Source organism: Macrobrachium nipponense, chromosome 3, assembly GCF_015104395.2.
Source record: "Macrobrachium nipponense isolate FS-2020 chromosome 3, ASM1510439v2, whole genome shotgun sequence".
Taxonomy (NCBI): domain Eukaryota; kingdom Metazoa; phylum Arthropoda; class Malacostraca; order Decapoda; family Palaemonidae; genus Macrobrachium; species Macrobrachium nipponense.
The window spans coordinates 52930287-52948125 of NC_087202.1; the positions used below are offsets into that span (position 1 = coordinate 52930287).

At 40.9% G+C, this 17839-nt stretch overlaps 1 protein-coding gene across 1 annotated transcript in view; it reads right to left on the reverse strand.

Annotated features, from left to right (window-relative positions):
- The window catches only part of LOC135221781 (protein slit-like), a 558755-nt gene that overhangs the window by 22696 nt on the left and 518220 nt on the right, over nucleotides 1–17839 (reverse strand). The window contains exons 16-24 of the mRNA XM_064259629.1: nucleotides 17747–17818; nucleotides 17366–17437; nucleotides 16180–16251; nucleotides 15865–16045; nucleotides 2370–2569; nucleotides 2042–2181; nucleotides 1681–1850; nucleotides 1239–1437; nucleotides 768–1002 (exon numbers count right to left, since the gene is read on the reverse strand). Coding sequence (XP_064115699.1) covers nucleotides 768–1002; nucleotides 1239–1437; nucleotides 1681–1850; nucleotides 2042–2181; nucleotides 2370–2569; nucleotides 15865–16045; nucleotides 16180–16251; nucleotides 17366–17437; nucleotides 17747–17818 — 1341 coding nt within the window. The remainder of the gene's footprint in view (nucleotides 1–767; nucleotides 1003–1238; nucleotides 1438–1680; nucleotides 1851–2041; nucleotides 2182–2369; nucleotides 2570–15864; nucleotides 16046–16179; nucleotides 16252–17365; nucleotides 17438–17746; nucleotides 17819–17839) is intronic.

The window sequence follows — 17839 nt, forward strand, 5'->3', positions numbered from 1 at the left end:
AGTGGTGACAGAGGAGGAGGACAAACAGCAGAAAACATGAACACTTAACTTTACGAAACACATTAAAAAATGACAGAAAACATTGACACTAAACTTTACAAAACCACTAACACGAATTTACATTAACGAACAAAATCTATGTGAACAAACGAATTCCACGTGTACGATAACGCTGCCGAAACGAAATGGTTGAGGAACTCCCTTACTTAGATGCAAGATGGGATAGACGCTGACCAATAGGAGAGCAGGATCTTACGGCAGTAACTAGCATCAAGAACCAATGGGAGAGCGGAAGGATGGTGGTGAGTTTACCGAGTTGGCAGTACGCGAGTTTTAAAATTGTTCTCGGCGGCCCGGGCGAATCTCGGACTTTACAGTACAACCTTTCGTGGCGTGAATTATTTTTGTACACAGAAGCAAAAAAAATCTTCGTGTTTGCCTTCATAACCCAGATTTTTCGTACGTAGGGACTTTCATATGTAGGGGTGTGACTGTACAGTATTACCTAACTAAACCCATCAAAGGTGGGCCAAAGATAAGTGCACCACCCTTAAAATGGTAATATAGTTCAAAACCTTGTTTACATACTTTGACTGAAAAATTTTGCTTTAAGTACGGCATGAATATCCAAAAACCCAAAATTTAACATACGTATACATATTATTAAATAGCTAAGCATCTTAAAACTTACACTGATAAATTTTTGAAATCCAAAGAACAGTTTTGTAAACATGCTTGTAATTATAAAGTAATATATACTGTTGTACCTGAACATGTTGGAAACTGGGTGATTTCCAACATCAAAGGAAATCCTGAGACGTCCCTTGAACAGCTCGACGGCAAGGTGGGCAGACTCTCCTGTGTAAAGTATGACACCATCTTGACTAGTTGTGCGGAAAAGGAATGTTATGTTGGCTGCAGGTCTAGTCTTCAATGGCTCTAGAGCTAGGAAAGAGTTATTGGTGCCAAAATGTACCCTTGTAAGATATTCACAGTGCTTTCCTGAAAAATAAGAAACTTGTAAGCATTTCATTATGCTAATCAGTTTAATTTACAAGACAAAAAATATAGTACATAAACATTACAGGACTACTATATGAATTAATCATTACTTATTACAATATTGAAATGGATGGTAACCTACCTGGATTGCAGCTATCATTTTATTCTTACTTTAATATTACAGAGCATATCAGTATTAAAATAAGGAACAAGCTTATGCACGAGTGAAATATTACCTGAAAATCCTGGAGAGCACTTGCAAACATAATCTTTTGAATTGGGTGGAACAAAACAGATGCCATTCTGACAGTCATTCTGCTGGCAAGGTGAAGTCTGTAGAAACACTGCCGGTCCTACTTCACAGAACTTTCCAGTATAATCATTTATGCACTTGCAGGTGTACTCATTCTCTCCATCAACACAGGAAGCTCCATTCTGATCATGATATTAATAAATTACTAAGCGTAAACCAATGCCACATGAAAGCAGAATTGTTTGATATCAAAAGAGCAATATTTCTTATATCATGGTCTCTAAACTACAAAACTTTTACTTTTTGACAAAATGAAACACTTTTCTAAAATACAAATTGAGAAAACACATGATTACTGTACTTTTGAGTTATGTTATTCCATACTAAAGGATGAAGTATACTACTATGACCAAAGTTTGTTATACCTGACATAGGTGATTAGCACAGTCATCAATGTTTTCAGTGCAATTTTCCCCAGCATATCCCAGGGTACACTGACATTCATAATGTGTGAAATGGTCAACACACGTAGCTCCATTTTTGCATGGGTTAAACTCCTTGCTACAATAAGGAATCTTACGCTCACAATAATCACCTGTAAGAAAATTAAACTCAAGATTAAACTTGGAAAGTATAAAATATTTGAAACTACTTACTAGCTAACCTCTTCTATGCTCTCCCAACAAATTTCAAGTGAACATTGTGAAGTATTCTACAAAGGATGAAAGACCAAGAGGAACTATTGCAGTTAAATAAGGTACACGGCTGCTAAATGACATTACACACCTGTGTAGCCTGCAGGGCACTGACATTTGTATTCCTGGACAAGGTCAACACATGTTGCATTATTTTCACATTTGTTGTCAACACAGTCATCAATATTCACTTCACAACGATCTCCTTCAAATCCAGCGGGGCAATGGCAGCTGAAAGATATAATCAATGTGGGCTTCACATACACTAATTACAAGTTGTGACTGACCTTACAGTACAAAATATACAATAATTTTAAAGGAAAACTCGTCATAAGTAAAGGAACATGTTCAGAAATCTTAATTCTATATATATATTGCACTTTGACTTCACAAATTGTACTGACTATAGTACTACTTACCCAAACCTTCCAGCTTCAAGGATCTTACATGTGCCAAAGTTCTTGCATGGGTTACCATAACAAGCATCTATTTTGTATTGGCAATTAGGACCATAAAAGGCTGGAGGACAGATGCACTCATAACTGCGATTAGCTAGAGGTCGACATGTAGCATCATTTTCACAAGGGTGACTATAGCACATGTCACATTTTGCCAGTACCTATAATAGAGAAAACAAATAAAAATGGCTCAAGTGAAATAAGGCTTTTCCTAAATTCAAGTTTGTTAAAAATCAGAATGTTTTATGCAATACCATCAGCATAATGTATATACCAATTCTTATAAAAAAGGTATTTTAATTTGGAGTGTCATAATTCACCAACAGAAGATATTACTGAAATGTTCACCACAAGTTAGGTACGTATTTGAAGTCCAGTGGGCTCTTTTCTCAAAATTGTGAGGTGTCAATTTATAAAAACAATGCAATGAAGTATAAAGTGCCCAGTTCAGCTATTCTTTATATAATCTTTTCTGCTACAGATCCAGGCTGAAACTTAATTTCTCAAAAAAAAAAAAAAAAAAAAAAAAAACTGCTAACCTACTCACATCACACCACACCATCATGCTCCCTTCTTTGGCAACATGCCACTTGCCCCACAATAGATCTTTGCTCTTCATTCTGTTTAACACTGATCTCATTGTCCTCTTCATATCTCCTACAAAGTCCTCCTTACCCACTTCTTAATACGTAGTACTATATTTAAAAGTCACCCATATTCATCCAGCAAACATAGCAACCTACAAGCCTTCGACACACTAAAACATAGAACAAAATAACTCCTGCCGAGTCAGACACTGGCATTACAGGTATTTCACTCCAGTGGCAGATCTAGAAAATTCATTGGGAGGCACTTTCGATTCACACACACACGTACTATATATAGTATTTTATATATTATATAATAAAGGTAGAAGCCATGAAGGAAAGTGAAACAATGGAGTGTTGCGAGATCTTTCAACTCAACGTCCTTTACTTAGCAGACTGACATACCTAAGAAAAATGAGTTTACAAGGAAGGGTCATATAAATGACAGATAGGAATAATAAAGGAAAAAAGTACTAACTAGAATCCAACACTCCTGGAGAATTAGTAAATTTCCCCAAAAACAAGGGTAAATTTAAGAGGTTTACAAAAAGATTAAGTCCAACTGCTCAGAAACAGAGACAAGACAATTAAAGGATTATATGTACAGGGCAGCAACTGACCACACAAAAATTTTTGGTAAACAATAAAAACCTTAAGTAAACTTATTCACAAAAAATATATTAAACATACATATACGCAGAAAATTTCTATAGGCAACTAATTTGTATTTAAGTCTGTGACTGTATCTTTAAGGTCATTCTTAAACATGTTACTTACACAAGGGTCCAAATAAAACAGGCCGCAACTGACATTAAAATTACAACTGGAAGTAAGTTATATAATGGCGGATTCTAAAAGATTTTGTGACAAGACATCTTTTGATCTTGCAACTATTGAACTGCAGATCCAATTTATCCGGTGGTAATTTTCACTTAAATGAACTAATATTGCACTGGATATAAAAGGAAGGGCAGTCCAAACAGAATTTTATATATTATGTTGCTGCTTTCTCTGGGGCAATTTTTTATTAGCATTCCTTTTAGTGTGATCTTATAGGAAAAAATGAGTTTGATCTTAAAATATTTTAACAAAGTTAAAATCTTTTAAGGTTAAACTTATCACTGTGCTGTAGATCTTGACTTTTAGCTTCATTGGCCTTTTCTTATCACATAGTACTTCAGCTACATCTCTCCACTCCCCCCACGCTGCTTTTATCCTACTGTCAACTTCAGCCTCACATCCTCCCTCTTGGCTTAAAGTAATCCTAAGTAGTATTTAAATTTTTCTGCCTGATTTGTAATCAAGCCTCTCTTTCTTGTATTACTATTCTGTCTCTGTCTTTTCCTACTGTTCACCAAAACCTCTATTTTATTCACATTCACCTTTAAGCCACCCCTCTCTAAAGATTTTTGCCACTCTCTAACCCTTCTCTGTGGGCCCTCCTCATCTTCAGCAGTAAACGCCAGATCATTGGCATACAACAACTCCCACAGCACTTCATTCCTGATCTCTTCCCTCAACACATACATGACCATCACAAACAAAAATGGGCTTAATGCTAACCCCTGGTGTAATCTAACACAAAGTTTTCTGTTTCCCCAACTGCTGTTATCACTTTTGTGCTCGTTCTTTGATATATCATCTCGACCTGCCTAACAAATTTTTCTGAGAATTTCATCTTCCTCAAACACCAAAACATCACTTCTCTTGGGATTCTATCGTATGCTTTCTCTAGGTCTATAAATGCACAATAAAGTATCTGGTTTTCCTCTAGCCTGTTTTCCTGTAGCTGTCTTACTATGAAGATGGCATCCACCGTCCCTCTTCCTCTCATGAATCCATACTGCTGTTTCCCGATCTTTACAGTCTCACTTAATCTCTCATCCAGTATCCTCTCTACAACTTTCAATCCATGCTTTGTTAGTTTAATTCCCCTGTAGTTACCATGATCCATGACTTGTATACATATACCATTAGACTCTCCTCCCAGTCTCTTGGCATTTCTTCCTCGTCCACAATCCATTTCTCCCCCTCTGTATACCTAATAATTTGATCATGTATTCAATACTAATGCTCTCATACAAACTAGGTAACTAGTCCCACCCACTTTTGGGAGGAACAACTGAGCCAAGTGCTTCAATTATTTATGACTGATAATCATCCATGTGTGGAGAGGAGGGTGGCTCCCATTCTGTAATTACTTGTTAAGTATATAATTATGTGAAATTTTATCATTACTTGTTAAGTATATAATTATGTGAAATTTTATCATAAAATGTCATTTTTACATAAGTAACTTATCTTACCAAGTATGTAATTACATAGCTGATTCCACACTGACAGGAGGTAGGATACATGGACTACTCTACCTCAAATCATTATGTGATAATGAATTTGTGAATAGAAAAGGGGCTCAGATTTCTGAAGTTTGTTGTTTCCTTACTTTGTAAGTGAGCTGCTGCAAGAAAATACTGCCTTTGGTAGGCGCCCATCTTACATGGTAGAAGCTAGGTAGTTTGACCCAGGTCACCTACTAACTTAGTGGGAGCTTTAAAGAGAAGCCTATGGTCTAATTGCTTGCAAAGATTAAGTACAAAATGCCCCTGCCCAGGGTGCAGTACCAACAAAGACCAGATCAACAATGTTACTAATATGTACCATAAAACTAAATTCCAACCCTTCATCAAAACAACTGGAGGGTATCCTAGAACCGAGTACCCCCAGACTCCCAAAAACTTTCAACCTTAAATCAAGGTGAAAAGGTAGGAAGGAATGTTTCCTATGTTCCCTTTCCCAACACCATGCCAACCATTAATAAGGGGCCTACCGTACTGCATTCACTATACGTACACTGTTTCTATCTCTTTTAGATAGTGTGGTGCAAACACTGGCTTGCATCTCCAGAAAGTCGCTTGAACGATCTCTGTCAGGGAAACGTTCTTAAATACCAAAGAAGTGAATTTCATGCGTTTTTACCTTTGTGGCCTACCTTTGGCTTAAGTCAATAGGGTAAATGACTGATCGGTGACAAAGCAGACAGCTTCCTGAGAAATTACTTCAATTCGGTCATTTAACCTTTCACGGCCACAGTTACAATAAGCTACTACTCTGTACTTGCTTCAACTAACCTCCCAGATGTGGTATTGGCTAACCTACATGTTTGGGGAAACATTCACAATACTATAGTTAACTTTACAATTCTTTCCAAGACTCCAATACATCTCCTAGAAGGATAGTAAACCTCCATATTTCACTAATATAAGCACTAGCACCTGTTCACTGATCATTCTCATATGATCAAACTTCCTGCCTAGCTTAGACTTGATTTGAATCTGCCAGATTCCCTTTCCTCACTTCCAGATGTAAAGTCAATGCATCCCCTTCTAAAAACAAGGACAAAACATTTCCAAACTCCATTAGCTGTTAATTTCGGATAAACCCAGCACTATGGCACTGGCTTTTGCCTTTTATGAAGCCTTTTCATTACCTAGCTCCTACCAACTTGGGTAAAATACTGAATGGCTGGCCTCTACTGTAGCGCGACCACTTTCCCGAAAAAGTACTTTTAACATGTCCTGTAACCCAGGATAAACATTAGTCAAGTGGTGGCGTTCGTCGAAGCAACACTTCAAGACCTCTACTTTCGGTAGATCTATATTACTATTCTGCAGCGGCCTAGACTATGGCAGTAGTGGTTTTTCTATGCAGTTTTACCTCCTGAACAAGAATTTTAAGTACGAACTGGATATTGGTACGACAGCCGTATCCCTGATTGCGATAGATATTGGTATGGCTGTGAATTGCACAAGCGCGAACCCTTGTTTACCACCTCGGCATAATGACAGCAAGAAAAATGACGACCTAGCAATTTGAACCGTGTAATAATACATCAGTTTTCGCTGAAAAATGATATTGTCATGATACAATAGTTTCATACATACTTACCTGACAGATATATACTTAGCTATAGACTCCGTCGTCCCCGAAAAGAAATTCAAATTTCGAGGCACACGCTACAGGTAGGTCAGGTGATCTACCGCACTGCCCTGGGTGGCAGGACTAGGAACCATTCCCGTTTTGTAATCAGATTTCCTCTCTTCCACCTGTCTCCTGCGGGGAGGCTGGGTGGGCCATTAATCGTATATATCTGTCAGGTAAGTATGTATAAAACTTTATTGTATCATGACAATATCATTTTTATACATTCAACTTCCCTGCCAGATATATACTTAGCTGATTGGCACCCATTGGTGGTGGGTAAGAGACAGCTAACTACTGAAATAGACAGGTAAACAACATATGTTGCAGGTATTAATAAAACCTTGGTTCCTACCTGATTAGGCGGAAGACTTCATAGCTACTGCCCTGGAGTCTGCTTCGCCTCAAGAGCCTCAGTGAGATATTGATCTATGGCTAAGAGTTCTTGTGGGTCTGCCAATGGGGTCTTATCCACTTACTTGGCAAAGCCTAAAGGCCTTTGTCATTGGGTGCTAATCCACTAACATGACAATAAACCTTGTTCAAGGAGCACAACACCGATCCCGATCACCTGATCCTAACATTCATGTTAGTTCTAAAGATTGCAAGGAGTTATCCCCAAACTCCTTACAAACAACCAATAATTCAAAACATAAAAAACACGCACACTTTATAATACAAAAAAAAAAAAAAAAAAAAAAAAAATTTGTACCCCCCTACTAGCCATCTAGCCATATACACACCTAGTTCCCCACTAACAAAGGCAACGGCTGCCTGTGCGACGTCAAGCACCCCTCCTAGTAGGAAACCAAGAACATATCTGACAAGAGGGTTTATGTACATCTATAAAATTTTTTAAGGATCAGTCTTTGCTCCAAGTCCCAGTACCGTATCCGCTGAAACAAACGGACCGAGAGAGAAGCATTTCTCATAGGTCACCCTTACATCCTTCAGGTAATGCGATGCAAAAACTGAATTGCATCTCCAATATGTCACTTCTAGGATATTCTTCAGCGACATATTCTTTTGAAACGCTAGCGACGTGGCTACCGCCCTTACTTCATGAGTTTTAACTCTTAGAAGTCTGAAGGATTCATCTGGGCAATTCTTGTGCGCCTCAATAATCACACTTCTCACAAAGAAGGCTAAGGCGTTTTTAGACATGGGTCTTTTGGGGTTCTTCACAGCACACCAAAGACCCTGTTGACAACCTCCCACCTACTTCTTTCTATCGAGATAAAATTTAAGAGCCCTAACCGGGCAAAGAGACCTTTCTATCTCTCTACCTACCAGGTTAGATAGGCCTTTTATTTCAAAGCTCCTGGGCCAAGGCTTTGAAGGGTTCTCATTTTTCGCCAGAAACAATGTCTGGAACGAACAGATAGCCGCATCTCCTTTAAAGCCAACTTTAGAGTCCAGAGCGTGCAATTCGCTCGTCCTTTTGGCTGTCGCGAGGGACAATAGGAATAAACACTTCCTAGTAATGTCCCGAAAGGAGGCAAGATGTGGAGGTTCGAATTTGTCCGAGGAGAGGAATTTCAGGACCACGTCCAGATTCCAGCTAGGTGTTCTGGAGTTCTCGATTTCGAAGTCTCGAAAGACCGAATCAAATCGTGGAGATCCTTATTATCTGCTATCTCCAGCCCTTGATTCCGGAATACTGCTGACAGCATACTCTTGTATCCCTTGATGGTTGACACAGAAAGTTGTGATTCCTCTCTAAGAAAAAGGAGGAAATCGGCAATGGTGGTTACAGAGGTATTGGAGGAGGACAGCTTCTTCGTCCTACACCATCTCCTAAAGACTTCATACTTCGATTGATATACTCGCCTAGTTGAGGATCTGCGGGCTCTAGCGATAGCGCTTGCAGCCTTGCGAGAAAACCCTCTCGCTCTGACGAGTCTTTCGATAGTCGAAAGGCAGTCAGAGCGAGACCGGGGAGGTTGTGATGAAACCTCTCGAAGTGGGGTTGTCTGAGTAGATCTATTCTGCTTGGCAGAGATCTGGGGAAGTCCACCATCCACTCCAGTACCTCCGTGAACCATTCTTGGGCTGGCCAAAATGGGGCTATGAGGGTCAACCTCGTCCCCTTTGAAGCCACGAACTTCCTGAGCACTTCCCCCAGAATCTTGAATGGGGGAAAGGTGTAGGCCTCCAGGCCCGACCAATCTAGAAGAAATGCGTCGATTGCAAAGGCTCTTGGATCTTCTACTAACGAGCAAAATATCTCTATCCTCTTGGAGAGGAACGTAGCGAATAGGTCTATGTGAGGTCTCCCCCTCAGGGACCACAGACTTTGACACACTTCTGCGTGGAGAGTCCACTCTGTGGGAAGGACCTGATTTCTCCTGCTTAGTCTGTCTGCTCTCACATTTTGCTCCCCTTGCACAAATCTGGTGAGGAGAGTTATACCTCTTTCCTCTGTCCAGATTAACAGATCTCTTGTTAGCTGGTAGAGGGAGAACGAATGAGTCCCTCCTTGTTTGCGGATGTAAGCCAGAGCCGTGGTGTTGTCCAAGTTTATCTGAACCACCCCACCTCTGACTACCGCCTCGAAGAACTTTAAGGCCAGGTGTATGGCTACTAGTTCCTTGCAATTGATATGCCAAGACACCTGTTCCTTTGTCCAGGTGCCTGACACCTCCCTTGCTCCTAGCATTGCTCCCCATCCCGACTCCGAAGCGTCGGAAAATAACACTTGGTTGGGGTTCCGCAGGGCAAAGGACAAGCCTTCGTTCTTTTTGAGAGGGATGAATCACCACTTCAAGTGATTCTTCACCTCCTGGGGAATCGGGAAAGAATCTGAAGTTGCCCCATCTTCCAATTCCATACCTTTTTCAGGAAGAACTGTAGAGGGCGAATGTGAAGCCTCCCTAGAGGAAAGAACTTCTCCAGCGAGGACAGAGTCTTTAACAGGCTCAACCATTCCCTCGCTGAACTGTGTTCTTTCTCTAAGAAGTTCGAGATCTTTGACAAGCCTCGAGTGACTCTCTCTTGCGAAGGAAACACCCGAAAACCCCGAGAATCCATCTGAATCCCCAGATAAACCAGGTTCTGGCTGGGGATCAGTTGTGACTTCTCGAGGTTTACGAGTAATCCCAGAGACTGTATCAGATTTTGAGTTATCATAAGGTCCTCCAAACACTGGCTCTCTGACTTGGCCCTGATTAGCCAGTCGTCTAAGTAGAGGGAGATGTTGATTCCCTCTAGATGAAGCCATTTCGCTACATTCGCCATCAGGTTGGTGAAGACCTGAGGAGCTGTAGACAGGCCGAAACACAGAGCCCTGAATTGAAAAATCTTGCCCCCTATCATGAACTGAAGATATTTCTTCGACGAGTGGTGAATGGGGATGTGGAAATACGCGTCTTGTAAGTCATCTCCTGGACGTAGGGCTGACATCACCGAGGAGGACGTTTTCATTCGGAACTTCTTCTTTTCTACAAATCGGTTCAACGAGCTTACGTCCAGTACCGGTCTCCACCCCCCCAAGCCTTTGGCACTAGGAAAAGGCGATTGTAAAATCCCGGGGAGTGTGGATCCTGCACCAGTTAGATGGCCTCCTTTTCCCACATTTGATCCCCCATTCGAAGGAGCGTATCTTTCATTATAGGGTCTCTGTATCTTGCGGACAGTTCCCGAGGAGTAGAGGTTAGGGGAGGACTGTCTTTGAAGGGGATGATGTATCCCTTCTTTAGAACCAACACCGACCAGGAGTCGGCTCCTCTCAGCGCCCAGGCTCCTGCGTAGTTCAGGAGTCTGGCGCCTACTGGTGTTCGGAGGATCTGAGAGTCATTTTCCCTTCTTGAAGGGCCTGAAGGAAGACCTTCCTCTTTTATCTGAGCTCTTCTTTCTGGAGGGGGGACGAGCCGTTGCACCTCCACGAAAGGGCTGCTGAGGAGGACGAGAGTCCTTCTTAATAGTTGACACTATAGGGCGATTCTTCTTCGTTGTCTGCACAAGAAGGTCTTGTGTTGCCTTCTAAGTTAGTGAGAGTGATATATCTTTCACCAACTGAGAAGGAACAAGATGATCGGACAAAGGGTGGGGTGAAACAATAATACGGTTCTCTGACTCGGAGAAACAGTCTTAGACAAGAGGGATCCATACACTGATCTCTTCTTTAGCAAACCTGCTCCAAATAGGGAAGAAACCTCCCCCGAGCCGTCTTGGACTGCCTTGTCCATACATGCCAGGACGCTATGAAGAACTTCTGGGTTGTTGAGAAATTCCGTGTCCTGAGACTTTTTAGCAAGTACTCCGAGAGACCAGTCTAGGAAATTGAACACCTCTAAGATGATGAAGAGTCCTTTAAGAAGGTGGTTCAACTCAGAAATGCTCCATGTCGATCTGGCCGACCCTAATGAGTGTCGTCTGGAAGCATCAACCAGATTCAGAAGTCTGCGTCTGCTGATGCAGGGAGAGAAAGACCCATAACTTCTCCTGTCCCATACCAAATGCCTCTCCTTCCAAGGAGTTTGGAAGGAGGCATGCAGAACACTGTTTTGCCCAACTCTTTCTTCGTGCCCATCCATGAATCTAGAGACTGGAGGGCCTTCTTCATAGAAATCGCTGGTTTCATTTTAAGAAAAGCAGAGGACCTTACGGTCGTAGTACTCGAGAAAAGCGAACGAGGCGAAGGAGGAGCGGCCAGGCTAAGAGAGTCTCCATACTCTTGAAGCAATAAGGAGGCTAACGTCTTGTAGTTAGACAGTCCCTCATTTGTAGGGGACTCGTCTTCTGACACCTCTTCTAATACACGATCGGAAGAGGGAGAACGTTCGTTCCCGTTTGGAGGATGAGTCTTTCCAAGACCTCCTTCGATCCGAAGGGGAGGTGCTTCTGTCTTTGGGGAAGGAAGAGGCCACCAAAAACTATCTCGGATACGAGTCTAGTCGAACCTTGCCTCTTGGTTGACTTCCGACTCCTGACTCCTGACTCCTGCCTCCTGACTCCTGCCTCCTGACTCCTGCCTCCTGACTCCTGCCTCCTGGGTGACTCCTCACTCCTGGCTCCTGCCTCCTGCCTCCTGGGTGACTCCTCACTCCTGGCTCCTGGCTCCTGCCTCCTGGGTGACTCCTCACTCCTGGCTGGCGCCACACGCCTGTTTGGCTCCTCACACCTGGTTGGAGTCGCGCGCCTGGTTGACTCCTCACTCCTGGCAGGAGTCACGCGTCTAGTTGACTCCCGTCTGATTGACTCTTCACTCCTAGATGGAGCTTTGCGTTTGGTTGGCTCCTCGCTCTTGTTAGGAGCCTCACTCCTGGTAGGAGCTTCGCGCCTGGAGGCAGGGACCTCCATACGTCGAGAGGACCTCTTGATGGGAAGGGAAGTATCTTTCCTTCGAGGAGGTTCCTTTGAGAGCACTCCCACTAACGAAGATATCTGTTCTTGCATGGAGAGGAGGATTCTCTTAGTAGCCTCCTCTTTCTCCTCTTCGGGAGGAGGCGAAGGAGGAGTAGAGGTGTCTAGTGGCTCCACGCCAACTACGGGTGACAATAGGGCTCTCTTTGCCCTCTTAACATCCGAAGGAGACTCCTCTGGGAAGCGTTCCGGGCTCGAGTCAAGAGCCGGTGCTTTCCAACTCCTCTTCAATGGTCACGAGCGATCAGAATCCCTCCAACCGCGTCTAGGAGACGAAGATCCAGACGATGAGAAACACTCACGCAGGACGCTTTTACAATAGCGATCCCTGGCAGTCTGGGGTGTCACAGAACCTGCCGAAGGGACATCTGATCGGTGGGGAATCTCCACAACCTCCTTACGGTTTTTGACATTCCTTCTCCTCTGGGCTTGGGAGCTTGGAAGCGGTCTAGACCTGGGAGCGTTGTGGAGCCGACCAGACGACCCCTCCACTACACTGGGGACACTCATATCACTGTCCACTGTATAATCACTAGCCTTACCTTGCAAAGCAGCCATTTTGTTTTCCATGATTTTGAAAGCGGCTTTTAGATCCGCAAGTTCCTTTGCCGAATCTGCAGGATCTGCAATAGGTGAAGAGGCTGAAAAGGAAGGAGAAGTGGCAATTCTTACAAGAGGGGAAGAAGTTCCCAAACTAGGAACTAGCTCATTAGATCTAGAACCACTCATACTTCTAGAGGAAGCTTTCCTCACTCTCTCTCTTTCTAACTTCTTCAAATAAGTAGTTAGATTCTTCCACTCTTTCTCACTCAAATTCTCGCATTCCTTACATGTGTTAGTAAAAGAACATTCATACTCTCTGCAACCTTTACATACGGTGTGAGGATCGACCGAAGCTTTCGGCAACCTCACCTTACAGCCTACATTCACACAATATCTCATCACCATTCTGGCGTCAGACATTCTAAGAAAATTCCAAAGCAAGTCCACAAAAACAGTCCACAAAAGCATATGCCAATCCAACAATCCAAATACGTCACCAAAAGTCGGTCAAGAAGATCAATTGTCAATGAAAAAAGAAAATCCAGTCAAGAGGAACCAACAACAATGTTGCCGTTCCGGCCGACAGAGGAAATCTGATTAGAAAACGGGAATGGTTCCTAGTCCTGCCACCCAGGACAGTGCGGTAGATCACCTGACCTACCTGTAGCGTGTGCCGCGAAATTTGAATTTCTGTCGGGGACGACGGAGTCTATAGCTAAGTATATATCTGGCAGGGAAGTTGAATGTATAAAAACATGTTTTCAGGTTTCAACAAGCTGAAAATGGCAATAGACGTCTATGAAGAGTCAAACTTCCAGAAATTGTATATCCATAGGTTACGAACGATCAATTCGGTCCTGAAAAGAGCTCCGAAGAGGAGATTCAAAGAAGATTTGAAGCTTTGCTAGTAAGGTGTAGTGCGTCCAATATGGGAAACTTGTTAATATAGACCTGATTAGGATGATTATACTTACAATTAATTAGGCCGTTTACGAGAGGATCGACTTTGGTAGTTTTCCTTACTACCATGAATACAGCAGAGCATGATTTCTGTGTACTTCAAGTCTTTGAATCTCCTCTTCGGAGCTCTTTTCAGGACCGATTCGATCATTTGTGACCTACGAATATACAATTTCTGGAAGTTTTACTCTTCGTAGACGCCTATTGCTTTTTTCAGCTCATTGAAACCTGAAAACATCTGTTTTTCAGCAAAAACTGATGTATTATTACACGGTTCAGAGGAGATTCAAAGATTTGAAGTACACAGATATATTAATCGTTTTATTTTTCATGTATAAACTAGTCAAAATCTAAGTACGTATGTTTAAACATTATTGGGATTTTTAATATTTTCATTTACTGTCAAAATGTTTGGTGCTTTGGTGATGACAGTATTGTGCTTCACTTGGACATTTTGAATTGAACATGTTCAGCTAAACATTTCAGTTCGACCTGCAACAAGTCAATAAGTAGCGCAATACGGTACCACCGATAGAATCTGACGTACCCCCACTACACTATGTTATTTGTAAGGCAGAAAGTCTGAAATTGACGCATGCGCAATTCACCGCCATACCAATATCTATTGCAATCAGGGAGACGGCTGCCGTACCAATATCCTGTGCCTTTTAAGTACCTAGGGTAAAAAACCGCATGGTATAGGGGTGGACCATGTACGATCAATGTGTACAACCCCAAGAAAAGTACATTATAACGCGTCCTGACACTGGAGTAGAGGTCTTTAGCTCCGTTTCTCACCAACAACAAGTCGCGTCTGATGCCCATCTCCGATGTCAGGACGCGTTATAATGTACTTTTCTTGGGGTTGTACACATTGATCGTACATGGTCCACCCATGTACCATGCGGTTTTTACCCTAATAGCCTATTTATTCGGACGACTGTAATTAAGCCCCAGGGGCTCGTACTAAACAAGGCGAAATAGCCTATATATTTGACGCCCCAATTCCTGGTGGCTTTCATATTCGCGGGGACGAATGATGCAGAATGCTTATATAGAAATACCCTACTTTCCTCTCGAAATAAGTTTTTTTCTCCCAAGTCACAAATTAAGGCCGTAATTTCCGATGTTCGGGAAGGTGGTCGCACTAAGGTAGACTTAGCCGCCAAGTGGCCATTCAGTATATCACACACTATTTTGGGCACCATGATGCCTCAAAAGTTCTTCTAGAAATAGTTACTAGGATTTTAACTTCTTATGGCTCTAGTCAAATTACTCACCAAAACTCGACCCCTTCAACAAGGACCAAATAATACAGTAATAAACAACGCGAGGCAGGCACTAATCTCCAAAACATTATCCATACCTCTACAACGGCACACTCGCTATCTAACAGGTCCCTTTTTTAGTCACTTTAATAGAAATGAAATTCGCTAATTATGCCACATTGTCTGATTATACACCACCTCTCTGCATCATTGCCAAAATTTTTTGTACTATTCTTTAGTTTTATGAGAGAGAGAAATAATAAATAAAACAATTACTAAATCGAGTGGCCAGCAAACTTTTGAAATGTGCTAAAATCTAAGCTCACGTAAAATGTCAACCATGAATCAAAAGATTAAGACGATTTTCATTGCTGTGCCCTCTGCAAATGAATTATTTTTCTTTTAGAATAACTTATTTCTTATGTTATAGCACTTATATTGATAAATTTGTTTTGTAGTATCTATATAATATATAAATCTTTTTAATTGTCAATCAAAAACTACATTGGCGTAGTTAAGACGTCAATCTTATGAAAAGTGATTAATAGGGAAATTTACAGTATTTTTACGTAAAAATTCATCCATATCTGACTGGAGTTTATTCTGGTGAGCAGACTGGACGAGAGACAAGCATCTTGCATCTGGCGACTGTAACCACCCTACGTAAAGGCTTGAGATCTAACACCCAAATTAAAAAAAAAAAAAAAAAAAAAATAGCTTAGATTTACATATCCAAAATCATTTACTGATACTAACCTCATCCGGAACTTTCTGCACACACTTGAAAGTGTTTGTAGGTGTGGTGAGAACGAGTTTGTCTCTCATGGTTGGAGGCTCGGCACAGCGAGCAATACCAGGCTCCACATAATCACCTTTCACCCAGTCACTGAACCACGCTAGTGAACAGTCGCAATAGAGCGGGTTGGCTCCCATGGCACTGGAAGAGTTGCAAAAAAAATTATTACCATGTATCTGATGAAATATCTAAATAATTAATTTTGGTTCTACATTTGAAAATTTGATTTGATTTAAATTCCTGAAAAATAAAACTCAAACACAGGATATACTTACATATGTGTAATATAATCAAGGTCCCTAAAAGCACCATCCGGAATTTTGGAGATGTCATTACCATGAAGAGAACTGCAAAATTAAAACATAATTATTCCATTTCTCGTAAATTAAAAATAGGGACCGTTTTAAAATGAAAACTTAATAGAAAATATGAAAATGATAGACTAGCTTGTCAATTTTTCATTAAGCTGCAGTTGTGTGTTGAGAACACAACGCTTTAATTCCCGGGACTCCAACAAGGAAATCATCCCAGTACAGTTAAGTTAACAGAAAAAAAATAAGATAGAACAACAAATAAAACAAACTATGATATGAGAAGTATGTGGGTCTGCTTAATACAAGAAGTATTTTAACCCCCGTGCAAATTGCTAAATTTCCAAAGATTCCACTATACGTGATTAAGATCATTCCACAATTTGGTCACAGCGAAAATAAAACTTTTGGAAAGCTATGATTTTAAAACTCACAAAAAGAATAGCGAAACTGATACTTCTAGTTCTACGTGGTGGATGGCATATTCGAAGATCATTGCATACTGAACTTATACATTTTCTCCAGAGGGGAAAAAATTCTTGAAGTATGAAAGTTAATCAGTAATGTGAGACTGAATTGAATTGGGAGAAGTTTATACGGATTATTTGCATTTCCTGAAGAGTTTTTATAAACTATCTCCGTAGTTAGTGTATCCTTGGAATGTGACAAAAAGGCAAAAATGGGAATCAGTTCAAGCAGTGCCCTAAAAGGCTACTGTGTTTTGTTTCCTCTCCACTACTTAATCATTTCTCCTCTACAATAAACTCCTGTAGTTTCAATTTTACGATTTTGGCGAAACATTGAAAATATATATATAAAAAAACATGAAAGAATGCTAAGTATATTATTCAGGCGGAAGAGTTAGAAGCATCACAAATAAGGGACCAAGTAACTGATTGTGGCAGCAGCTAGAAATGAAAAGTTGCCCACAGACTGACGCTGCCACACAGAAAAACAAGATATGGATTCACACTACCTTTTATACCGTAGGAAAATCAAACCATTGTCAGGGTAGGGAACTGAGAATGCACCATGAGTGCAGAAGGAAAGAATTATAACTCTACTACAAAATATTGATTGGTCACTGTAACAGCAGATCAGTTTCATATCTATTAAAATTACTTACAGAATTTTACAAATGATAACTTACAGAATTCGAAGTTTGCGTAAACCAGCCAGGGAATCTCGCTGCATGCACTGCAACTTGTTATAGCTCACAATCCTGTTGAAAAATGTCACATGAAAGATATTTAAATACACTATAAATATCTTATGGATTACAAATGAAAAAGTGACAAGATAAAAGTTCAATCAATAAATTGTTCTGCAATTACACAATGATCTTAATAAGCAGAAGATGTTTAAATTAAGGTAATGATGGTGTAAATGAACCTTTACATTATTCAGGATAATAGTTTTGAAGTGAACATGACAATAAGTAACAACCACATTTTTTATATTATGTAATAAAAAAAACCTAGACTAAAAATGTCACTATATTTTATCAATGCAAAAAAATGGATTCACTTACAACGTTGACAATTCATGGAGACTTGCAAATGTGTTGTTTTGCAGAACAGCAATCTGGTTGTTGCTAAGATCTCTGAAGAAGAATGACAGCATT